Here is a 23,922-nt window from a genome sequence, read left to right as displayed (position 1 = left end):
TGCTCCTCTCTCTCCTCTCACTCCTCACCACCTCTCTTTTCTCTCCTTCCTCCTCTTTCCTATCTCTCCATTAGAATCTCCAAACACAGAGATAGACACATATAGAGATAGCTAGATAGATAGACAGATAGCTGGACAGAGATATGAAGTGCCATGTTTGAGCTGTCCTCACATCACTCACACTTTAAACAGATGCTCCATCAAAACATGTTAAAATTCTGCTTTTCAACATCAAAATAAAATATCCAAATCCTACAAAAAATACAATTTTTAACCTGAACTAAACACACATTAATCTTTTTTAAAACAGGAATTGGAAAAACGGTCATGTTGTCTGATTTGTTTTATTAAAATTGGCACATGTGGAACAGCTCCTTTAAATGACTTTTTCTTTTGCTTAGCACTAATTAACTAAGCAAGTAACCATATCAAAATCTCAGGTTATGGTAGTATTACAATATTTATCTCACAGTACACTGTTTTGCAATATTATAAAGATGCTAACCAAGTTGTTTATATTCTATTTTTTATTTTTATTTTTCATTTAAAATGCATTGACAAGCGTGCTGGTCTTTAAAGCAGATGTATTCTTCAACATCAACTTTGAGCCTTGAGCCATGTTGTAGTTGTTTCCCCTCCTCTTTAACACTATCAAAAATGTATTTGGTGTGATTTGTGCATATTTGAGAAATCTTTAATCGCTTATTTTCGAGACTTCTTATCAAGCCCTGATGAAGTTTAAGGCGACATCTGCTCCCATTTGGGTCACCTCAGTTTTTTTAAGTGAGTGGACTTGTTCCGTTTTAGATTAATATTGAGTTTAAAATATGCAAATGTTTAAAAAAAAATGATTCACTGGGATTATGAGTATATTGCAGACACAAGCACAGTAGGTCTTATTTAATGTGTCTTGTGTCCAGTACAGATATATTGTATAGGTAGCTCTTGAGGTCCAAATAAATCTGGTGTATTCTTTCTGCATCTAATTAGAAAGTGTTTTAATGTCCAATAATCAGAAAGTGTGCTGTTAACATCCTAGTTGTCTCCAGTAGGTTAGACTACTGTAACGGCCTGCATTCGGGCCTCTCCAAAAGAGCGTTAAGACAGCTGCATGGATATGTTTTGATTTGTTTATGTTGTGATTTTAATATCTTTCTTATTCTGTAAAGCACTTTGATTTACTTTGTGTACCAATTGTGCTATACAAATAAACTTGCTTTGCCTTGCCGACTTCCTGTTAGTTCTGCCATCACGGCAAAACAGTCTGAAAGTTGTGAAAAGTGCTTATAAACTCAGAATGCTCAGAATGCATAAGGAAAGTGAGGAATAACTTTGGACCACTGCAAACCTTTTTCATGTTTTTAAGACCTGGTTTAGTCCTGCTTTGGTTTGGCCTACTTTCCATGTTGCATGATTTACTGTAACCTGCAGAAAAAAATGACATTGCATTTCTAGGTCTATTTATAAGTCTGGAGGTAAGGAGAGTAGTAGTTAAAAATTATAATAAATAAATCTAGCAAATAAAATTCCTGTGTATTTAATCCCAAATCCCGTTGTGGTAATCCGTGTTGCTTGCGATGCATTTGGCTAAATTAGACGAGAGTACCCTTGCTGATCCCAGCCACTGCAGGCTTAAATCTGACCCATTTTATTTACTTTAGCGTTAGCAATAACAGCATTAGCCTAGCCTTCTCTGTGCTATTATGTCATTTCTATTTGTGAAGCTAAAGCAGGTCAAACCGCTAACGGCTAACTGCAAATGGACGGCAGTGCAAAATTTGTCTGGAGGAGAGTATTTTAAGCATGAAATACTATTGTAATTTAAAAGTAATTTCAGTTAAATAACTGTAAAAGGTAGTCCACAAAGCCCCTAATTTTGTGATGGTAGCACAAAGAAATTACCCAACTGAGAACACAAGGCAAAGTTACAGGTCTGATCTGTGGAGCTCATTCACTTGTGTCCTATGAATGTTGGTGAATATGCCTGATATTGACCAATGTTTCACTGTTTAATCTTCTAACTTGTTGTTGGTTAAATCAACAATTGTGTTAAGCTGAAAACATCTGTAATTGAGTAAATGCAAGATAGACACGTTGGATGCCATACTCTGTAACAGTGCCATACTGTGGAACTATACCTGCTCCTATAGATAAGGTATTTCATATGGCAGCATGCTATAAAATGCCAAAAACATAAAATAGACCACCTATTAAAATTCAAGTTAATTAAAATAAAAAGTACCCAATTATTTGTAGAATACTTCAGTTTGTGGCATTGTTTTAATATTTATAATGCCTCAAATTTATCATTAGCATTAGCATTGAGATGCAAATACCCCTCTTTCTAACCACAGAAGTGTCCTCCGGTGAAGTATTAATTTTATTTGTGTCTTATTGTCATGTTGTCAGTGACCTGCAGCTCCCTGGCCACTGCCTTATTTATTCGTTTTGGTGTGACTCTTCAAAAACCTCATAGAGATACAACTGGATAGGACGTAGTGACGCTAACAGAGAGGCTGCGGTCAGATCCACAGGTTGGTGGGGCGATTCCAGCTCCCAGTTTAGTCATAGTCTGGGTTAGAATTCAGAATTAGACCTGGACTGGTTCAGTTCTAGCTTAGAGCTCTTAAATTAAAATTTAATAAATTATTAGATCTGGTTTAGCCTAGTGTCCTCACACCTACTGGCAATGTTATGGTTTTGGGTTGTTTTTTTTGTTTGTTTGTTTGTTTGTTTTTCTAAGATGCACAACGTCACTTTTGTGGGACGCCTTGAATGTTCCATGGTATGGCATTAAATCTATCCATCTTGTTTGTCTTGATGTCTTGTTTGTTTTGTTCTATGTGCTGAAAATATCTTTAAAACACTGGGTCATAACTGTTAAGTTCTGGTTTAGACATGGGTTAGTCCTGGTTCAGACCTGGTTCAAACTTGGTTTTGTCCTTGCTGTTTTTACCCCCTTGGTTTAGTCACTTATTCCAAACATATGATGGAACACTGTATTTACTCTAGTGCTAAATCAGAGTGTGTTTTGAAGGACAGGACATGTTTTATTGTCCTTGCTGTTGGGTTAATCTCTGATTAACCTCTAAAACATAACAAATTGCTTACTTTAGTGGTAAACATCAGTGCATTTTGAAGGACCCTTGGAAACACTTTCCACTCTGAACTCTGTATAACGACACCTGGTTTAGATCTAGTTTAGGCCTGGTTTAGTCCTGGTTCAGACCTACTTTAGATGTTGTTCAGACTAGGTTTATGTTGTTCGGACTTGGTGTAGCCCTGGTTTAGTCCTGGATTAATCCTGGTTCAGACCTAGATTGGTCTAAATTAGTTGTGGTTTATCCCTGGATTGATCCTGGTTCAGACCTAGTTTAATCTGAGTTAGTCCTGGTTTAGTCCTGGTTCAGACCTGGTTCAGACCTGGTTTTATCCTTGCTATGTGTTTAGTCACTGATCCATTCCCAAACAGAGACCTTACATTTACTTAAGTACTAAACCACTGTGTGATTTGAAGGAGACTTGAAATCACTTGATTTTTGCCCTGAGCTCTACGTAATATCTGTCTAAGAAACAAATCTCCACACGTTTAATCCTTTCTTTTATTTTAGACTCACTCCAACACAGCACGCATCTGTTTTTCAAAGGTCCCAGTCTATACTAGATAATGAGTTTTAATTTAGGCTGTGCTGAAAAGAGCAGCACTAATAAAAGTGCTGACACAGAGAATGCTGACTTAAATTAACCTGTGATTCATTGGGTCACTGTGGGATAAGGTTTATATAAGGGAGGTAAATATCTCAACCAAATCGAAATAGCAATTTGAATAGTCTTAATATGGAAAACAAAATGTTCCTGTGTCTCTATGGGGATTTATTCAGTGTAAAGGCAGCCAACCCTGTAGTTTAGAACTCTACAAACATCTTCTTAAATGCCTCTGTGTGTCTAATGCCCTCCCTGTGTGCAGGGGTGTAGCACCACACTTTGGGCCTTGGGTACAAATCAACTTGGTAGGCCCTCATTACATGCTGTCTAATGAAGAATGGCCTTTACACACTTCATGAGGCCCCCTGCCTGCACTGGGCCCTGGGTAAACAGTTCCCTATTTATTTACTGGTTTATTTGACAGGGACAGTGTACATTAATAGCATTGCTGCAAATGCACCAGAATTAGCCAAAAGGCTATTTTTCATCTGTTGTCCCTGGCCCCCAGTCCGACACCCTTGCCTGTGTGTCAGATGCCTGCCCTTTAAACGCATGGGGTCTTATTCTGTGTAAAAGCTGCTAACCCTGTAGTTTAGACCTGTGAGGTTTGTAGAGATCAGAGCTTCAACTGATGAGTCACTGTTTTTGAAAAAAAATCTCAAAATTTCCATAAATGTTGAACCTTATCATTATTTGTGTGGGACTGGATCAAAAAACGTATTATTCTGACAGAAAAGACGTTGAACGTTGTGTTAGCTTTTGTTTCATGTGGATAGGTCCAGTAATTACAGAGATAACCATAAACCAGCTCAACAAATTTGCAATCTGACTATTAAACAGCAGATTCCACCCCAGAATTCCAACATGGCCTCCAGTTGAGTTTTATATCAGTGTTCAGAGATATGTTGCTTGTTTTTCTTCATTCTTCTGAATGTTCCCTGCTCCCCTCCTGTGTGCAGTTATCAGCCTCTCCACATGTTTGTCCAGCCCTGATTGTGTTATAGAGGATTAGACTGTTCAATATTAACAGACTAAACATTATGGAGGCATCCTCCCCATAGACCTGTTTGTTTATGAGTGCTGTGTTTTACCTCTGTACTCTATAATCCTAATGAAGTCTGAGCCACATGCAGGGCTGAGGGTTTACAGAGAAGAAGACAGAAGAATATAAAATTGTACAGTGGTAGATTACAATTGTGCAGTGGTAGATTATTGCATTAAAGGCCCTGTACCTGATTTTTCCCATGTATTTGAGCAAAATATGTCCTTGCTCCAGTACAGATATATTTTATACGCAGTTCTTGAGGTCAAAATATCTCTGCTATGTACTGTCTGCATCTAATTACAATGCATTTTATTGTCAGATAATCAGGAAGTGCAGTGTTAGCATGTTAGTTGTTATCATGAATTAACATGAAAGCAAACCTCACGCTGGTCTCTGAGTGTAGTGAAAAGCACAAAATTCATCATGGTGAATAATTAGGATGCTCAGAATGCATAAGGTAAATGAAGAGTAACTTTGGACCACTGCAAACTATTTAAAAAGAATGAGTTCTGTTTTTACATTTTAAGACCGTAAAAAACAGGTGCAGTGCTTTTAAGGTCCACTGCATTTTTAGTTTTTGAGCATTTTACATTTTGAAAAAGAGATCATATAAAAACAAAATATTAATCTTACAATCATCAGGCCTGTATTATTTGCCATGTTTTTAAACACTGTGTAAACTTTCTGATGTAGGGTCCACCACCTGCTTATCTCCATGGTGATGGGCTGCTACACTTGAAATGTTCCACTGTATTTAATTAAACACATCTTCCTTGTATGTATTAAAGGTGTTTTATAGCAAGAAAAAAAAGACCTTGAAAAAGATGTACTCTTAGTAGGCTCGCCTCTCTACAGATCTGAGCCATAATTTGAAATTCTCAGTGGACCCAATACATTGTTTTTCTGTCTGGTTTCAACATTGTTAATTCTAAGAACAAATTTTAATGAAGTTTTATTTTAGCCTTTGTAAAATATGACCTCTGAAACATTTATAAAGAACTAAAGTCTACCTCAGATAACAATAAGTTTTTTGAATATTATTGTACATGGATATATGAACTTGCACTAAAAGCAGATTTTTTTTTGGTTGAGATATAGTTTAATTCCTCAAAATCCTTTTTGTTTTGGTCAAGTATTAGCAAAACAAAGGAAGAGAATTTCTAATAGTAAAAATATAAAACCAACAAAGTTGTCTTGAATCAAAGACTGGTTTATTGAATCAATTGTGCGCACAATCGTTCAAGAGCTGTTGTCCCTAATAGTGTCGTCTTGCCCTCAGCTGACAAATGAACATACATACAGGGTATCCATCCATCCATCCATTTTCTTCCGCTCATCCGGGGCCGGGTCGCGGGGGCAGCAGTCTAAGCAGGGACTCCCAGACTTCCCTCACCCCGGACACGTCCTCCAGCTCCTCCGGTGGGACCCCAAGGCGTTCCCAGGCCAGCCGAGAGACATAGTCTCTCCAGCGTGTCCTGGGTCTTCCCCGGGGCCTCCTCCCGGTGGGACATGCCCAGAACACCTCCCTAGGGAGGCGTCCAGGAGGCATCCTGAGCAGATGCCCGAGCCACCTCAGCTGGTTCCTCTCAACGTGTAGGAGCAGCGGCTCTACTCCGAGCTCCTCCCGTGTGACCGAGCTCCTCACCCTATCCCTAAGGGTGCGCCCGGCCACTCTGCGGAGGAAGCCCATTTCAGCCGCTTGTATCCGCGATCTTGTCCTTTCGGTCATTACCCAAAGCTCATGACCATAGGTGAGGGTAGGAACGTAGATTGACCGGTAAATCGAGAGCTTCGCCTTCCGGCTCAGCTCCTTCTTTACCACAACGGACCGATACAGCGACCGCATCACTGCAGACGCTGCACCGATCCGCCTGTCAATCTCACGCTCCATCCTTCCCTCACTCGTGAACAAGACCCCGAGATACTTGAACTCCTCCACTTGGGGCAGAGACTCACCACCCACCCGGAGAGAGCAAACCACCTTTTTCCGGTCGAGAACCATGGCCTCGGATTTGGAAGAGCTGATTCTCATCCCAGCCGCTTCACACTCGGCTGCAAACCGCCCCAGTGCCTGCTGCAGGTCCTGGCTCGAAGAAGCCATCAGGACAACATCATCCGCAAACAGCAGAGATGAAATCCTGTGGTTCCCAAACCAGGCCCCCTCCGGCCCCTGACTGCGCCTAGAAATTCTGTCCATAAATATAATGAACAGAACCGGTGACAAAGGGCAGCCCTGGCGGAGTCCAACATGCACTGGGAACAGGTCTGACTTACTGCCGGCAATGCGAACACAGCTCCTGCTCCGGTCATACAGGGACCGGACAGCCCTTAGCAAAGAGCCCCGGACCCCATACTCCCAGAGCACCCCCCAAAGGACACCACGAGGGACACGGTCGAATGCCTTCTCCAGATCCACAAAACATATGTGGACTGGTTGGGCATACTCCCATGAGCCCTCGAGGACCCGATGGAGAGTATAGAGCTGGTCCAGTGTTCCACGACCAGGACGAAAACCACACTGCTCTTCCTGAATCCGAGGTTCGACTATCGGTCGGATTCTCCTCTCCAGCACCCTGGAATAGACCTTACCGGGAAGGCTGAGGAGTGTGATTCCCCTGTAATTGGAACACACCCTCCGGTCCCCCTTTTTATACAGAGGGACCACCACCCCGGTCTGCCATTCCACAGGTACTGTCCCCGACCGCCACGCGATGTTGCAGAGACGTGTCAGCCAAGACAGTCCCACAACATCCAGAGACTTGAGGTACTCAGGACGGATCTCATCCACCCCCGGAGCCTTGCCACCGAGGAGCTTGCTAACCACCTCAGTGACTTCAGCCAGGGTGATGGACGAGTCCGCCTCTGGGTCCCCAGTTTCCGCTTCCTCCTCGGAAGACGTGACAGTGGGATTGAGGAGATCCTCAAAGTATTCCTTCCACCGCCCGACAACATCCCCAGTCGAGGTCAGCAGCTCTCCACCCGCACTGTAAACAGTGTTGGTGAAGCACTGCTTTCCCCTCCTGAGGCGTCGGACGGTTTGCCAGAATCTCTTTGAGGCCGTCCGATAGTCCTCCTCCATGGCCTCCCCGAACTCCTCCCAACCCCGAGTTTTTGCCTCTGTGACTGCCCGAGCCGCGGCACGCTTGGCCTGCCGGTACTCATCAGCTGCCTCAGGAGTCCCACGAGCCAACAAGGCTCGATAGGACTCCTTCTTCAGCTTGACGGCATCCCTTACTTCCGGTGTCCACCACCGGGTTCGGGGATTGCCGCCGCGACAAGCACCACAGACCTTACGACCACAGCTACGAGCAGCCGCATCAACAATAGAGGTGGAGAACATGGCCCACTCGGAGTCCATGTCTCCAACCTCCCCCGGGATCAGGGAGAAGCTCTCCCGGAGGCGGGAGTTTAAGACCCCCCTGACAGAGGGCTCCGCCAGACGTTCCCAGCAGACCCTCACAATACGCTTGGGCCTGCCAGGTCTGTCCGGCTTCCTCCTCCGCCAGCGGATCCAACTCACCACCAGGTGGTGATCAGTTGACAGCTCAGCCCCTCTCTTCATACAGGGTATTTATATCATCAAAACTATAGTACAAGAAAACCAGTTTAGTCTAGTCTAGGTGGCTTGAGGATGCAGGACGCATTTTCCCGTAGGCTCCTTGGTCTAACAAATGCCATGCATAACAACAAATGGTATTACAAAGGTTGGCTGTAAAGCCAGCAGATGTCTCCATAAATAAACATTTAAGGTAAAGAAATCCATAACAATACAAGTTAAGATTTAGGGTAAAGAAGATAACATGCTGCTTAGGTCAGATTCTGTATGGCACATGTGGCACTAAATTCAATTAATTTCATCTATCCATCCATCTATCCATCTATCCATCTTCTTCCGCTTATCGGAACCAGGTCGCGGGGGCAGCGGTCTAAGCAGGGACTCCCAGACTTCCCCCATCCTGGACACGTCCTCCAGCTCATCCGGTTGGACGTTCCCAGGCCAGCCGAGAGACATAGTCCTTCCACCGTGTCCTGGATCTTCCCCGGGGCCTCCTTCCAGTGGGACATGCCCGGAAAATCTCCCCAGGCATCCGGAACAGAAGCCTGAGCCATCTCGGCCGGCTCCTGTCAGCGTGGACAAGCAGCAGCTCTACTCTGAGCTCCTCCCGCGTGACCGAGCTCTTCACCCTATCTCTGAGGGTGTGCCCAGCCACCCTGCGGAGGAAATCCATTTCGGCTGCTTGTATCCACGATCTTGTCCTTTTGGTCATTACCCAGAGCTCATGACCATAGGTGAGGGTAGGAATGTACATTGACTGGTAAATCGAGACCTTCGCCTTTCAGCGACCGCATCACTGCAGATGCTGCACCCATCTGCCTGTCAATCTCACGCTTTATCCTTCCCTTATTCCTGAACAACACCCAGAGATACTTGAACTCCTCCACTTGAGACAGAGATTCCCCACCCACCCGAAGAGGGCAAGCAACCTTTTTCCAGTCGAGAACCATGGCTTTGGAGTAGCTGATTCTCATCCCAGCCGCTTCACACTCGGCTGCAAACTGCCCCAGTGCCTGGTGCAGGTCCTGACTCAATGAAACCATCAGGACAACATTGTCTGCAAACAGCAGCGATGAGATCCTGTGGTTCCCGAACCAGATCCCCTCAGGCCCCTGGCTTGCCTAGAAATTCTGTCCATAAATACAATGAACAGGACAGGTGACAAAGGGCAGCCCTGGCGGAGTCCAACATGCACCGGGAACAGGTCTGACTTACTGCCGGCAATGTAAACACAGCTCCTGCTCCGGTCATACATGGATCGGACTTGCCCTTCGCAAAGGGCCCTTAACCCCATACTCCCGGAGCACCCCCCAAAGGACACCACAAGAGACACAATCGAATGCCTTCTCCAGATCCACAAAACACATGTACAAACTCCCATGAACCATCGAGCACCTGATGGAGAGTATAGAGCTGGTCCAGTGTTCCGCGATTGGGATGAAAATCACACTGCTCCTTCTGAATCCGGGGTTCGACTATCAATCGGATTCTCCTCTCCAGTATTCTGGAATAGACCTTGTTCTAAATTAATTTTAAGTTTATTCATATCCTGTGTCACATTTAACTTAAGTGCTTCACATAAAATTCAACTGTAAAATAAATATAGAGAAACAGTACATAAGAAAAGATAAAAAAACAAAAAACAAAAAAAAAACATCATGATATCCTGTCTAGCTAGTATTAAATACCAGAGAGAGAAGCAGTTTTTCAGTCTAGTCTTAAACTGCTTCGTGCTGAGAGGATCTGACAGGCAGAGGGAGGCTGTTCCATACTCCAGGCACTGCCACAGAAAAGGCTCTGTCACAGCCAGCAGGAGCATAGGCCGTTATTTTAAGAGGGCAACAAAATAGTAGCAAATGTGGCATTTGACACAGGCCAATAGATTATTTGCAATTATATCATGATTCGTTCAACTGAGGAGGTTGAAATGTTTCCCAGAGCTTTGATACATGCAAAAACTATTTTTTGGAAAAACTGACTTAGGCCATTATTGTCGAAGAGCCAGTGGCGGAAGAAGTGCTCAGTTTTCTTGGTCAACAAAAAGTTCTGATACCAGGGCAAAAAAAAAAAAAAAACAACTCAAGTAAAAGTATCACATGAAAACATTTAATGTAATTTAATGTAATTTAAGTAAAAGTATTAAAGTACCTGTTTAAAAATAGTATTTTATGCAGATTTTGAGGTATAAGGCTTCAAGGCTTTTCATCTGTATATTTTTATTTGCTCAAACTATGAATGTGTAGTGTAATAAACCTCTCAGTCATTCCAGCAGGTTCCAAACAATAATAAAAAATACTTTTGCTTTTCAGTCCTGTTCCAAAATTTACTAGAGTACACAGTACAGATACCTGCTCTCAAATGTTGTAAAGTAAAAAGTATCCACTTGAAAATTTAAGCAAAGTACAGATACCTAAAATTCTGCATTTCTCAAAAAATATAATAGAAAATATGTAAAAGAAAGAGATGTCCCATACATACAGCCCTCATATAAATGTACTAAAACTACAGTCTGTCCTGTGTTTGAAATGCATCAGTTTCTGCTCAGCTCTAATCTCATAAAACAGCTCTTTACGGTGCCATTTACTCAACCACTGTCCTCATTTGACTTTTCTGTAGTTTAGGGAAAAAGAATAAGAAAGACAGAGAGAGAGAGGATAGGGAAAGAAGGGAGAGAGAGAGCGAGAGAGAGAGAGAGAGAGAGAGAGAAAGGAGGGGTGGAGAAAATGGACAGAAAGAGAGAAGAATAGATGCGATGGAAGGTGTGTGTGTCGGGGGGGGGTAGAAGAGAGGAGAGGGGAGGAGAGTGGGAGAAAGAGAGACAAGAAAGAGGAGAAGGAAAAGTGAGGTAGAGGGAGCGGAGAGCAAGGGAGATAGGAAAAGGAGGGAGAGGGGGGGACAGAGAGAGTAAGAGTGGAGAGAAAGAGGACAGAGGGGGTAAGTGAGAGAGAGTAGGCTGATCAAGAGGAGAAAGAGAGAATAAAGGGATAGACAAAAGGGAGAGATCGTGGTACAGAAAAGGGGGAGAGAGGGAGGAGGAGCAGAGCCAGTTGGATCGGGCTCAGTAGAGTTGTATCGATCAGTGACAGCGATAGTCCAGAGTCAGGTTCATTACAGAAACAGAACTGCAAACCAATGGATTCTACACTCTATGCATTTTAATACAACAGTATGGATTTACATAGAATCACATGGTGAGGAGCAGGACAGTGGTCTTACACAAATTTGTAGTGCATGCCTAGTTTTTATTTATTTATTTATTTTAATGTCAAATCCTGCTTATTCGTCCTGGCGTTTAGCTTTCATGGAATAGTCTTGATCTTGTCCTGGATTAGACCTGGTTTAGATTTGGTTTCCACATGTAATATTAATACTTTGCAGCTGACGTCAACATTCCCTGGTGGGAGGTGCTAACCAAAGGCACTACTCTGTCTGAAGCTCTGTTACTCAAGTTAGACATTAACCTGAGTTTTGTTTTAACACAATCTGACCAGAACTTAGCTGGAACTACAACAGGTGAGCTGATTTATGCTGTTAAAGGTTCTATATTGCACAACATTGTCTCTTGTGAGTTTTAAACCATGCTAAATCTCAAAAAAACAAACCTGAAGTTGCTTTTTGTCAACTCTTTATTATGAGTCTGTCTTCATCTCCAAAACCTTGTGATGTCAGGTATGTTTGTGATAGGGAAATATTAGTTTATAAAGTATAGTAATATAAAGCTGTATAATGTATATAGTAATATAAAGCTGTTGTCATTTCCTTTCTCTCTATCTTCTCCATACCACTTTCATTCACTCTCTCCTTTGTCTTTCTATCCCTTTCTCTTCTATCTTGTCCCTTTCTCTCTCTACTCTCACTCCCGCCTCCTCCTTTTCTGCTTCCTTTTTTTCTTTCTCTTCCCTCTATATCTCTATCTCTGATTACCAGTCTTCCCTCTCTGTTTCTACATATTTCTTTTCTTTCTGCACCACCCTTTCTCTCCTCTATCAACTTTTTTGTCTGTTCCGCCCTGCCCCTCTTACCCTTCACTCTCTCTTTCTACTCTCTATTTTCTTTCTCCTCCCCTCACTCATTCCTCTCATTCTTCTCTCTATCTCTCCTTCTTATCTTTCCCTCCTCCCTCTCTCCTTTCTCTCCCGTCTCATCCCTCTCTCTCTCTCTCTGTAAACAATAGCTTTCATTAAACTAAGTGTTGTGTCTATAGAGGTCTGACATGTCTATTCTTGGAGGTGCAGAAATAACTGTCCTATATTAAATTGGATTGGATTAGACTCTTATTTTCATTTTAAAAAGCCATTTCATATAAGTCATGAGAAGAAATGACTTGAAGACAGTTGCTCCGTTGGTGGTAGTAGTAGTAGCAGCAGTAGTAGCAGCAGTAGTAGTTTGCCAGGATTCAGAATACACACTTGCAATACTTTATAAAGATATAAGTCTGGTCACCAGTGCATCTTGCTTAATTCAGATGGGCGTGAGTGACAGGTAGATTAGCCAATCAGGTGCATGCACTGGTCTGTCCGCATCAAAACAAAGATGGCTGCTTGCAGGGAAAAAAAGAAAAGCATATCACAGGGGATAATTTCTGCAGAATCAATGAGAGAAGCCCTAACCTCTGTTAAACTGAGGTAAGGGAAATGTAATTTTGTTTGTAAATAATGGGTGACCAATGAGCTTTTTTGTTTCACATGCATTACTGAAATAAACAAATCTGATTGGATGACCAAACTGATATCCCTCTGCCTAACAAATCCAGACTCTCTCTTTATTTTTATATACCATATTTCCCAGACTATACGTCGCTCCAGAGTATAACTCACACCAGTAAAAAAATGTGTAATAATGACGAAAAAAACAAATATAAGTCGCACTGGACTATAAGTTGCATGTTTGGGGAAATATATTTTACAAAATCCGAGACCAAGAAAATACCTTTTATCGTTAAAGGTAAGTTATAATAACAACAGGCTGAATAGCAGAACAGCACGCTAACTTAACACATAGACAACTAACTGTTTGGTATGTGTACGTAAGATATTAACAGTTAATCAGATACACTACATTAATGTAACACTAATTGTCCACAAACACGAGAGACAAGAAATTTCTTCATAATCTCTGGCTCATATTACATATACACACAAAAGTGCATATGAATGCATGGAAAATATACAAGCCACTTTGGCCTGCTAACTTTCACGGGGGTCCTAAACTGAATTTGTCTCAGATACCTCCTTCACACTGGACAACATTATGACTCTGATCTCATTACCCTGATCAATTGTATTTGTATTTATATGACCAACTGAAAACATGAAACTGAAAACATCCAGAATGTCACAACTACCACAGTCACAAGAACAACAGGCAAACATATAAGACGGGTCAAGAATTTAAAAATTCTAGACATTTTTCTTTTATTTCTGGTGAATGTTCCAGTTGGCAAGAGTGGACTTAAATTTACATTTAAAAGGGTTCTTGCACTGGTGTAAATACATAGCTGCCCTCACCTCTACCCAGCTCAAAAACAAATGTAGCAGCAGCAGATATTTTGCTACTATAGGTATAAAACAAATGCAATCGTTTGAGAGGGATATTTAGGCAGCTGTAAACACACAAGCCCTGTGTCCAATAAAATATGATATTATAGACCTGGTTTAGATTTGGTTTAGTCCACCTGTAATATGTAAATATAATATTATATTATATATTATTTTCCATGTAAATGTTTGGGCTCTTGGGAGCCATCTGCTGGTCTCGGGGCCCTAAGTAGCTGCTTAGTCTGCTTATAGTCTGGGCCGGCCCTGCCTGCTAGTAAACAAATCAGTGAACTGAAAACTTTATATTTTACTTTTCAGTTGTTTCTTATATAGTGCTCTGTCAGGTAAGACTTCACATTAGCGTAAAAGGCTGAACTGGAGAACAGGAAGTACACATGTGGACAATATTGTTGGCACCCTTTGGTTAATGAAAGAAAAACTCCAAATGGTCACAGAAATTACTTGAATCTGACAAAAGTAATAATAAATAAAATTCTATGAAATTTAACTAATTAGCATCACAGGTGTCTACAATCTTGTTATCAGTCAGTGGCCTATATATAGGGCTACAGGTAGTCACTGTACTGTTTGGTGACATGGTGTGTAACACACTCAACATGGACCAGAGGAAGCAAAGGAAAGAGGTGTCTCAGAAGATTTGAAAGAAAATTATAGACACACATGTTAAAGGTAAAAGTTATAAGACCATCTCCAAGCAGCTTGATGTTCCTGTGATTACATTTGCACATATCATTCAGAAATTTAAGATCCATGGGACTGTAGCCAACCTCCCTGGACGTGGCCGCAGGAGGAAAATTGATGACAAATCAAAGAGACAGATAATATGAATGGTAACAAAAGAGCCCAGAAAAAAACTTCTAAAGAGATTAAAGGTGAACTTCAAGTTCAAAGAACATCAGGGTCAGATCGCACCATCCGTTATTGTTAGAGCCAAAGTGGACTTAATGGGAGACGACCAAAGAGGACACCATTGTTGAAAACAAATCATAAAAAAGACAGATTGGAATTTGCCAATCTACATGTTGACAAGCCACAAAGATTCTGGGAGAATGTCCTATGGACAGATGAGACAAAATTTAAACTTTTTGCTAAGTCACATCTGTTCTATGTTCACAGATAGAAAAATGAAGCATATCAAGAAAAGAACACTGTCCCTACTGTGAAACATGGAGGAGGCTCTGTTATGTTCTGGGCTGCTTTGCTGCATCTGGCACAGGGTGTCTTGAATCTGTGCAGGGAACAATGAAATCTCAGGACTATCAAGGGATTCTAGAGAGAAATGTCACTGGCCAGTGTCAGAAAGCTTGGTCTCAGTAGCAGGTCAGGGGTCTTGCAACAGGACAATGACCCAAAACACACAGCTAAAACAGCCAAGAATGGCTAAGAGGAAAACAATGGACTATTCTAAAATGGCTTTCTATGAGCCCTGACCTAAATCTTATTGAGCATCTTTGGAAGGAGCTGAAACATGCCGTCTGGAAAAGGCACCCTTCAAACCTGAAACAACTGGAGCAGTTTGCTCATGAGGAGTGAGCCAAAATACTTGCTGAGAGCTGCAGAAGTCTCATTGAGTTATAGGAATCGTTTGATTGCAGTGATTGCCTCAAAAGGTTTTGCAACAAAATAAAAAGATAAAAATGCACTGCCAACTGAATAAAAAGCACTGTAGGTCACAACAGGTGTCACAACTGTGCCTTGTACAAAGAAATGCCACCAAAAAATGGCACCACTCACATTGTAGATATTGGGTTTAAACATCTGTGCCAAGTGCCAAAAGCGCAGTGTATTTTCTTACCAGTAACAGAAGACTTGAAGAAATAGTGTCTCCAGTGCAGGACTTTTACAGTGTCTCACAATCAAAGTGTTGTGCTTAATAATATCCACATTCGGTCACAGTCTGCAGCGTCCCCACCTAAAACTGAAACCAACTAATATGAACCAAACTCCACCAAAAAAAACAACAACTCAGTCCTGGTAAAAGTGTAATTCCAAAGTAAATGTGGTGTAGTAAATATCTCCATATGGAGCACCTTTACGTAAAGATGCAGCCAAATGAGTCCATGTAAAGCGCCATAATCATCCTCCTTTGTTCAGGAAACTGCAGAGTGAAATCTTAAAGCTATCAAACAAAAGCATGTGCTTCACAGTGCTGCCTTTGTTAGTAATTGTCGTAAGGAGAAAACAAAGTGAAACTTAAGTGCATCCACATGAGCAAATAGTATCCATCCATCCATCCATTTTCTTCCGCTTATCCGGGGCCGGGTCGCGGGGGCAGCAGTCTAAGCAGGGACTCCCAGACTTCCCTCACCCCGGACACGTCCTCCAGCTCCTCCGGTGGGACCCCAAGGCGTTCCCAGGCCAGCCGAGAGACATAGTCCCTCCAGCGTGTCCTGGGTCTTCCCCGGGGCCTCATCCCGGTGGGACATGCCCAGAACACCTCCCTAGGGAGGCGTCCAGGAGGCATCCTGAGCAGATGCCCGAGCCCCCTCAGCTGGTACCTCTCAACGTGTAGGAGCAGCGGCTCTACTCCGAGCTCCTCCCATGTGACCGAGCTCCTCACCCTATCCCTAAGGGTGCGCCCGGCCACTCTGCGGAGGAAGCCCATTTCAGCCGCTTGTATCCGCGATCTTGTTCTTTCGGTCATTACCCAGAGCTCATGACCATAGGTGAGGGTAGGAACGTAGATTGACCGGTAAATCGAGAGCTTCGCCTTCCGGCTCAGCTCCTTCTTTACCACAACGGACCGATACAGCAACCGCATCACTGCAGACGCTGCACCGATCCGCCTGTCAATCTCCCGCTCCATCCTTCCCTCACTCGTGAACAAGACCCCGAGATACTTGAACTTCTCCACTTGGGGCAGAGACTCACCACCCACCCGGAGAGAGCAAACCACCTTTTTCCGGTCGAGAACCATGGCCTCGGATTTGGAGGAGCTGATTCTCATCCCAGCCGCTTCACACTCGGCTGCAAACCGCCCCAGTGCCTGCTGCAGGTCCTGGCTCGAAGAAGCCATCAGGACAACATCATCTGCAAACAGCAGAGATGAAATCCTGTGGTTCCCAAACCAGGCCCCCTCCAGCCCCTGGCTGCGCCTAGAAATTCTGTCCATAAATATAATGAACAGAACCGGTGACAAAGGGCAGCCCTGGCGGAGTCCAACATGCACCGGGAACAGGTCTGACTTACTGCCGGCAATGCGAACACAGCTCCTGCTCCAGTCATACAGGGACCGGACAGCCCTTAGCAAAGAGCCCCGGACCCCATACTCCCAGAGCACCCCCCAAAGGACACCACGAGGGACACGGTCGAATGCCTTCTCCAGATCCACAAAACACATGTGGACTGGTTGGGCATACTCCCATGAGCCCTCGAGGACCCGATGGAGAGTATAGAGCTGGTCCAGTATTCCACGACCAGGACGAAAACCACACTGCTCCTCCTGAATCCGAGGTTCGACTATCGGTCGGATTCTCCTCTCCAGTACCCTGGAATAGACCTTACCGGGAAGGCTGAGGAGTGTGATTCCCCTGTAATTGGAACACACCCTCCGGTCCCCCTTCTTATACAGAGGGACCACCACCCCGGTCTGCCATTCCACAGGTACTGTCCCCGATCGCCACGCGATGTTGCAGAGACGTGTCAGCCAAGACAGCCCCACAACATCCAGAGACTTGAGGTACTCAGGACGGATCTCGTCCACCCCCGGAGCCTTGCCACCAAGGAGCTTGCCAACCACCTCAGTGACTTCAGCCAGGGTGATGGACGAGTCCGCCTCTGGGTCCCCAGTTTCTGCTTCCTCCTCGGAAGACGTGACAGTGGGATTGAGGAGATCCTCAAAGTATTCCTTCCACCACCTGACAACATCCCCAGTCGAAGTCAGTAGCTCTCCACCCGCACTGTAAACAGTGTTGGTGAAGCACTGCTTCCCCCTCCTGAGGCGTCGGACGGTTTGCCAGAATCTCTTTGAGGCCGTCCAATAGTCCTCCTCCATGGCCTCCCTGAACTCCTCCCAACCCCGAGTTTTTGCCTCTGTGACTGCCCGAGCCGCGGCACGCTTGGCCCGCCGGTACTCATCAGCTGCCTCAGGAGTCCCACGAGCCAACAAGGCTCGATAGGACTCCTTCTTCAGCTTGACGGCATCCCTTACTTCCGGTGTCCACCACCGGGTTCGGGGATTGCCGCCGCGACAAGCACCACAGACCTTATGACCACAGCTACGAGCAGCCGCATCGACAATAGAGGTGGAGAACATGGCCCACTCGGAGTCCATGTCTCCAACCTCCCCCGGGATCAGGGAGAAGCTCTCCCGGAGGTGGGAGTTGAAGACCCCCCTGACAGAGGGCTCCGCCAGACGTTCCCAGCAGACCCTCACAATGCGCTTGGGCCTGCCAGGTCTGTCCGGCTTCCTCCTCCGCCAGCGGATCCAACTCATCACCAGGTGGTGATCAGTTGACAGCTCAGCCCCTCTCTTCACCCAAGTGTCCAAGACACGCGGTCGGAGGTCAGATGACACGACAACAAAGTCGATCATCGACCTCCGACCTAGAGATTCCTGGTGCCATGTGCACCGATGGACACCCTTGTGCTCGAACATGGTGTTTGTTATGGACAAGCTGTGACTAGCACAGAAGTCCAATAACAAAACACCGCTCGGGTTCAGATCAGGGAGGCCGTTCCTCCCAATCACGCCCCTCCAAGTGTCAGTCGTTACCCACATGGGCGTTGAAGTCCCCCAGGAGAACAACGGAGTCCCCGGTTGGTGCACTGTCTAGTACCCCTCCCAGGGACTCCAAGAAGGCCGGGTACTCTGCACTGCTGTTTTGCCCGTAGGCCGACACAACAGTGAGAGACCTGTCCCTGACCCGAAGGCGCAGGGACGCGACCCTCTAGTTCACCGGAGTGAACCCCAACACGCAGCGGCTGAGCTGTGGGGCAATGAGCAAGCCCACACCAGCTCGCCGCCGCTCCTCGCGGGCAACGCCAGAGAAATGGAGAGTCTAACCCCTCTCAAGAAGTTGGGTTCCAGAGCCCAAGCTGTGCGTGGAGGTGAGGCCGACTATATCTAGCCGGTAACGCTCAACCTCCCGCACAAGCTCAGGCTCCTTCCCCCCCAGCGAGGTGACGTTCCACGTCCCCAGAGCTAGTCTCCATGTCCGGAGATCCGGTCGTCAAGGTCCCCGCCTTCGACTGCCGCCCGGATCTCTCCGCACCCGCCCCTCATGGCTCCTCCCGCAGGTGGTGGGTCCACGGGAGGACGGCCCCACGTCGTTCCTTCGGGCTGGGCCCGACCGGGCCCCGTGGGGAAAGGCCCGGCCACCAGGCGATCGCTGCCGAGCACCCACCCCAGGCCTGGCTCCAGGGTGGGGCCCCGGTAACGCCAGTCCGGGCGACGTAACTGGCCTCGTTGTTTCTCTATTCATGGGGGCTTCTGAACCGCTCTTAGTCAGACCCATCTCCGAGGACCTGTTTGCCATGGGTGACCCTACCAGGGGCATGAAGCCCCCGACAACATAGCTCCCAGGATCATTCGGGTGCTCAAACCCCTCCACCACGTTAAGGTGGCGGTTCGGGGAGGGGTGAGCAAATAATAGTTTAATAATATCCTCATCATAAAAACATAGTTATTGGATTTATGATTAGGTATCATTACAGCTCCCTTCAATGGACAGTTCAATTTATTGTCCTCCCCTAGACCAAATTGAGTTTCACCCCTGGTTCCAAATGAAAAATTTTCATCTTTATGGTCTTATAAAGGTGAAATAAATTATTATTATTATTATTAATTTTCTTATAGTGTCATCTAGTGGTCAAACAAGTGAACTGTAACATGTATAATCAACCATTACATAACACATATGTAAACACGTACATGAAGCATAGACAGTGAACTGAATATGTGTCTGGTATGTTAACGTAATCACATAACTAAAGCATAAAAAACAAGCCAACAAGTTTACTCTCAATCTCACTCCAAATCATTAAATCCATTGAATTCTTCATCCTCGGTGTCGCTTCTGAACAACTCGGCCTGCTCAAAAATAGATGAAGCACTGCTCCGGAAATAGATGTCTGCCATATTGGTACACAAGCACCGTTAGAGTGCCCTTGCGCAGTTGTCAGTGTGACAATAACGAAGATCTGAAATTATACAGTCACAACCCTGGCCAAACTATGAAAAAAAAGTGTGAGTTATAGTCGTAGTAGTAGTAGTAGTAGATGCATCCCACCAATGGCCCCTGCACCCCAGTTTGAAAACCTGTCCCTTATTTTCAATGCATGAACAGTCCTTGGTGATGAAACAAAAGCTTTGTCCATCTTTACTGCAGCCCCCCCTAAACCTGAGCTAAAGAATGAGCCGGCCATGATACCAAGGGCACAGGGGGATGTAGCTGTGAGGCCTGCCCAGGAATAGACACTTCTGCTGGGGAAGCATCTGACACCGCCAGGCTGCATGGTGCCTTAAAGTTAGCCTGTAGATGTGCTATATATATATATATATATATATATATATATATATATATATATATATATATATATATAAATAATAATTAAAGGAGAATTATGTAACCTTTGTGTTGGAGCACGTTTAAGCATCTCTGTGTAAACAAGAAGCTTTTTTTTTTTACACTAACTGTTGTCTCTATGGAAACTTAAATTGTCTATTTTTGGAAATAGAGCATCAAAAATTATTGCATTACTAATTAAATGTCATATGGGAAAGATATTTTTAAAACTATTTATTATAAGGCAACATTTTTATGGTGCATTACATAACTTTTCTGGTGGAGAGTCCAATACCTGCTGCTCTTCAAGGGGAAATTATTGCCTTGCCTCGAATTGTGCCACTGTGCCATTAATGTTGAGATGTAACTTTGAGCACTGAAATTAAGCCATGTGAAAGCAAATTATTTTTTTTAAATTATTATTATTTTTTTAATATAGAGGAGAATCTCCTGAGTTACCACCTAACAAGGTGGAAAAAAAATTGGAACAATTGTGCATTTTTGTCCTCTGTAGATTTTGTTGATCTCTAAGGGAAATACTTGGACACACTAGCTCACACATTACATCAAGTTTATTTACCATCAGTACAGAACCCAGCACCTGGAGACATGACCCCTCAACACATTATTATAGTGTTATCTATTTCAGTCTAGTGCTGTCCTCTCTGTCTATGCTTCTGTTGTAGGGACTATTATACTTATGGTGGCATAGGTCAAGATAACAAGGACTAAGCTTTTACCGAGTGTCCTTGGTACAAATTAATATAAGAAATATAAAATGTCTGTAGGCTGTACACAAGAGGTACAATGCACTTTTACATAGATCTAAACATACTAAATGTAGGATTAACCAAACAAATGTATATGTGTGTTACATGTAAAATGTTATTAGAAAACATTATCACACAGGTTCAAAATGTTGGTAAGAAGAATATATGACCGAGAGGTGTGTCCAAACCTGCTCTGGTTCTGCCCTTGTTTCCATTTCTTTCTGTTAATCCATTAGGTCTATTTACACAACAGTCTGTGGTTCCTCCTTCACTCTAATTTAAACCAGTACAAATGACCTGCTTTAAACAGCCAGGTTACTGTGGCAGAGTAGTTATCCTGTCTCCTCCTCTCAGTAAGGAGGTTGTTGGTTAGACTCCTGATCCCTCTGAGTGGAGGGTGCATGTCCTCCCTGTGTTACTGTGGCAAAGTGGTTATCCTGTTTCCTTCTCTAAGGTTGTGGGTTACACACCTGATCTCTCTGCGCTGCTGTAGCTTCCTCTGGTGGCAATGGATGTTACTGCGTCTCTGGGTGATTTGTGGTTACTGCAGAGGTTTGCGGCGGTCGTTAAATGCTGTTGGCTGATCAGACTTCACTGCAGTGCTTTCGGGCTCCTGCTGATAAAATGTCACCACACAGACTAGACTAGGCTCAGGGAAAAACAAGCTGTGTTTGGAGGGTTTAATATCGAAAAGTGTGTAGGTAAATTGCTTTATTATTTGATTTGGTAATAGGAAGATAGATTTGCTCACTGCATATATTTTTGTTTCATTTTACGCAAGGTACAATATTACGCAACATTGACCCACATGAGCATTTACTCAAATTATAATGCTGTTTTGCTCCTCAAAAATATACTCAAAGTTTGGTTTTGTTTCATTCATGCATGTTTAATAATCCTGTATATCTCACTCTGTCAACATCTCCAATGCTCAGAATAACCTGTTCCACCTTGTAATGCCATCAAGTAGTAGTTTTAAAGTTTACAGCAATTTTTATCCCCAATTGAACTGTTTTACTCTACAATACACTAGAATAGCCATTGTTGTTGCCTTTCATTTTACCTATTGTTCAGTTGAGATTGGCACAGAAAGTCAATATCTGATGGTGCAAAACACAGTGGAGCACTTCCTATATTTCCACATGACATAACAAAGTGGAAGTGACTGTTTTCTGTTTGATAAAAAAACACAGCCAAAATATGCAGGATCTGTGTCCATCACATATTGCCAGTCAATGTCAACCAATAAAAAAAACTTTTAAAAAAATGTATCAATTTTGTATACATTTTTTAAAATTTAATTATCTACATATTCTTAAACAACAGAATTAAGTTTACCAAGACTGTGTAATGTAAAGGTGCTATTTGTAAAATGTTTCTGGTCTCTATAGAGAGAGAGTTACAGGTCTGTGGAGAGACAAGCCTGCTCTCAGTAAGAATGTTATTGTGTTTTTATACTTTGAGCAATAGATACCTGTAATTGAATAGATGAGTTAAATGCCACAGTGGAACATTCCAGGAAAAGCAATAACATCTGTAGACAAGCAGGTGATGGACCCTCTACCAGAAAAGTTACACAGTGCACCTTTAAATCCAGTTTATGTCTAATCCCTCCCAGTCTCTTCACAGTAAACTCCAGAGCTGGACAACTTTGGAGGTGACTTTGGCTTTGTTGTTTGGCTCATATATAACTCAGTTTGTGGAGCTGATAACAGAGAAGCAGAGTAGAGACTGAGAACAAGCTCAGTATGTTAGAGCTCACAGCAACAATAACATGACCTAACCCTTAACATGTGTCAATCACACTGTCTGATGTTAGGAAATCAGACAGTATGGGAGGAAGTGGAAGTGACCATCCTGTCGAGGTATTTGGGTTCACAAGCTCACGAAAATCCAGCTTGGCAGGCTCCCGGTGGTGCGGGCCCGGTCGGAGACTGGACCAATCACAGAGCAGCATTGTGGTTTGGGCCAAAGGTAAAGCTCCCAAATGAACCAAAACAAAAATGATGATGTAAAGGGACATACTTCAGCAGGTATTGTAGCTTGTGAAAAATCTGCAGAGGAAAGAACTCAACAGGATGTAACAAAAGTTTGGTTTCTTGGCTTGTTCTACTGCTGTGATACTTTGACCAATCAGATTCTATTATTCAGCATACAATTCCGCCTTGTCCGAGTGTTAGAGACAGTCCTTGTTATCTTGGCCTATATCATTAGAGGTTTAATAATCCTTACAATGGAAGCATAGCCACATGAGACTAGACTGTGACCAGACTGCACTGTACTACAATGGGATGCTATCTAAGAGGGAAGATGTAATATACTCATATTGCACTTCTGTGTGGATAGCAGTCTGTGTTCTACAACTTGTGTTCTCCAGAATGTTAAACATATCTGGTATGAGCCATGGTTATCCTGTTACCCTCGATACCCTATGTATATATATGGCGTCCCTAACACCATCTCTCTCACTCTTTCTTTCTTTCAGGAGGACGAGACGGGCGAGGGTCGGTTTGGTTTCCAGGGTTACGGCATGGGTCCTACATGTCTGCAGCCCAAAGATGGCATGGCCATCAAGGGCAGCAACAACAACAATGCTCCACCCACGACCACCACCACCGCCCCTGAGAAGAGCATTGAGGAGATGAAGAAGCTCTTCATCAGCAGAGCCAAGCGCATCGACACCGTGTCCCGCGTAGCCTTCCCCCTCGTCTTCCTCATTTTTAACATTTTCTACTGGATCATTTACAAGATCATCCGCAGCGAGGACATACACAAGCAGTAG

General features: G+C 43.9%; 1 protein-coding gene across 1 annotated transcript in view; it reads left to right on the top strand.

The window, feature by feature from the left end:
* glra1 (glycine receptor, alpha 1) overlaps nt 1–23,922 on the top strand; it is a 184,333-nt gene extending 160,411 nt beyond the window's left edge. Inside the window, exon 11 of the mRNA XM_055225069.1 lies at nt 23,626–23,922. Coding sequence (XP_055081044.1) covers nt 23,626–23,922 — 297 coding nt within the window. The remainder of the gene's footprint in view (nt 1–23,625) is intronic.

This window comes from Periophthalmus magnuspinnatus, chromosome 10, assembly GCF_009829125.3.
Source record: "Periophthalmus magnuspinnatus isolate fPerMag1 chromosome 10, fPerMag1.2.pri, whole genome shotgun sequence".
Classification (NCBI taxonomy): Eukaryota; Metazoa; Chordata; class Actinopteri; order Gobiiformes; family Gobiidae; genus Periophthalmus; species Periophthalmus magnuspinnatus.
Note: the sequence above shows the minus strand (reverse complement) of the source record. Positions and strands in the feature narration are given on the sequence as shown.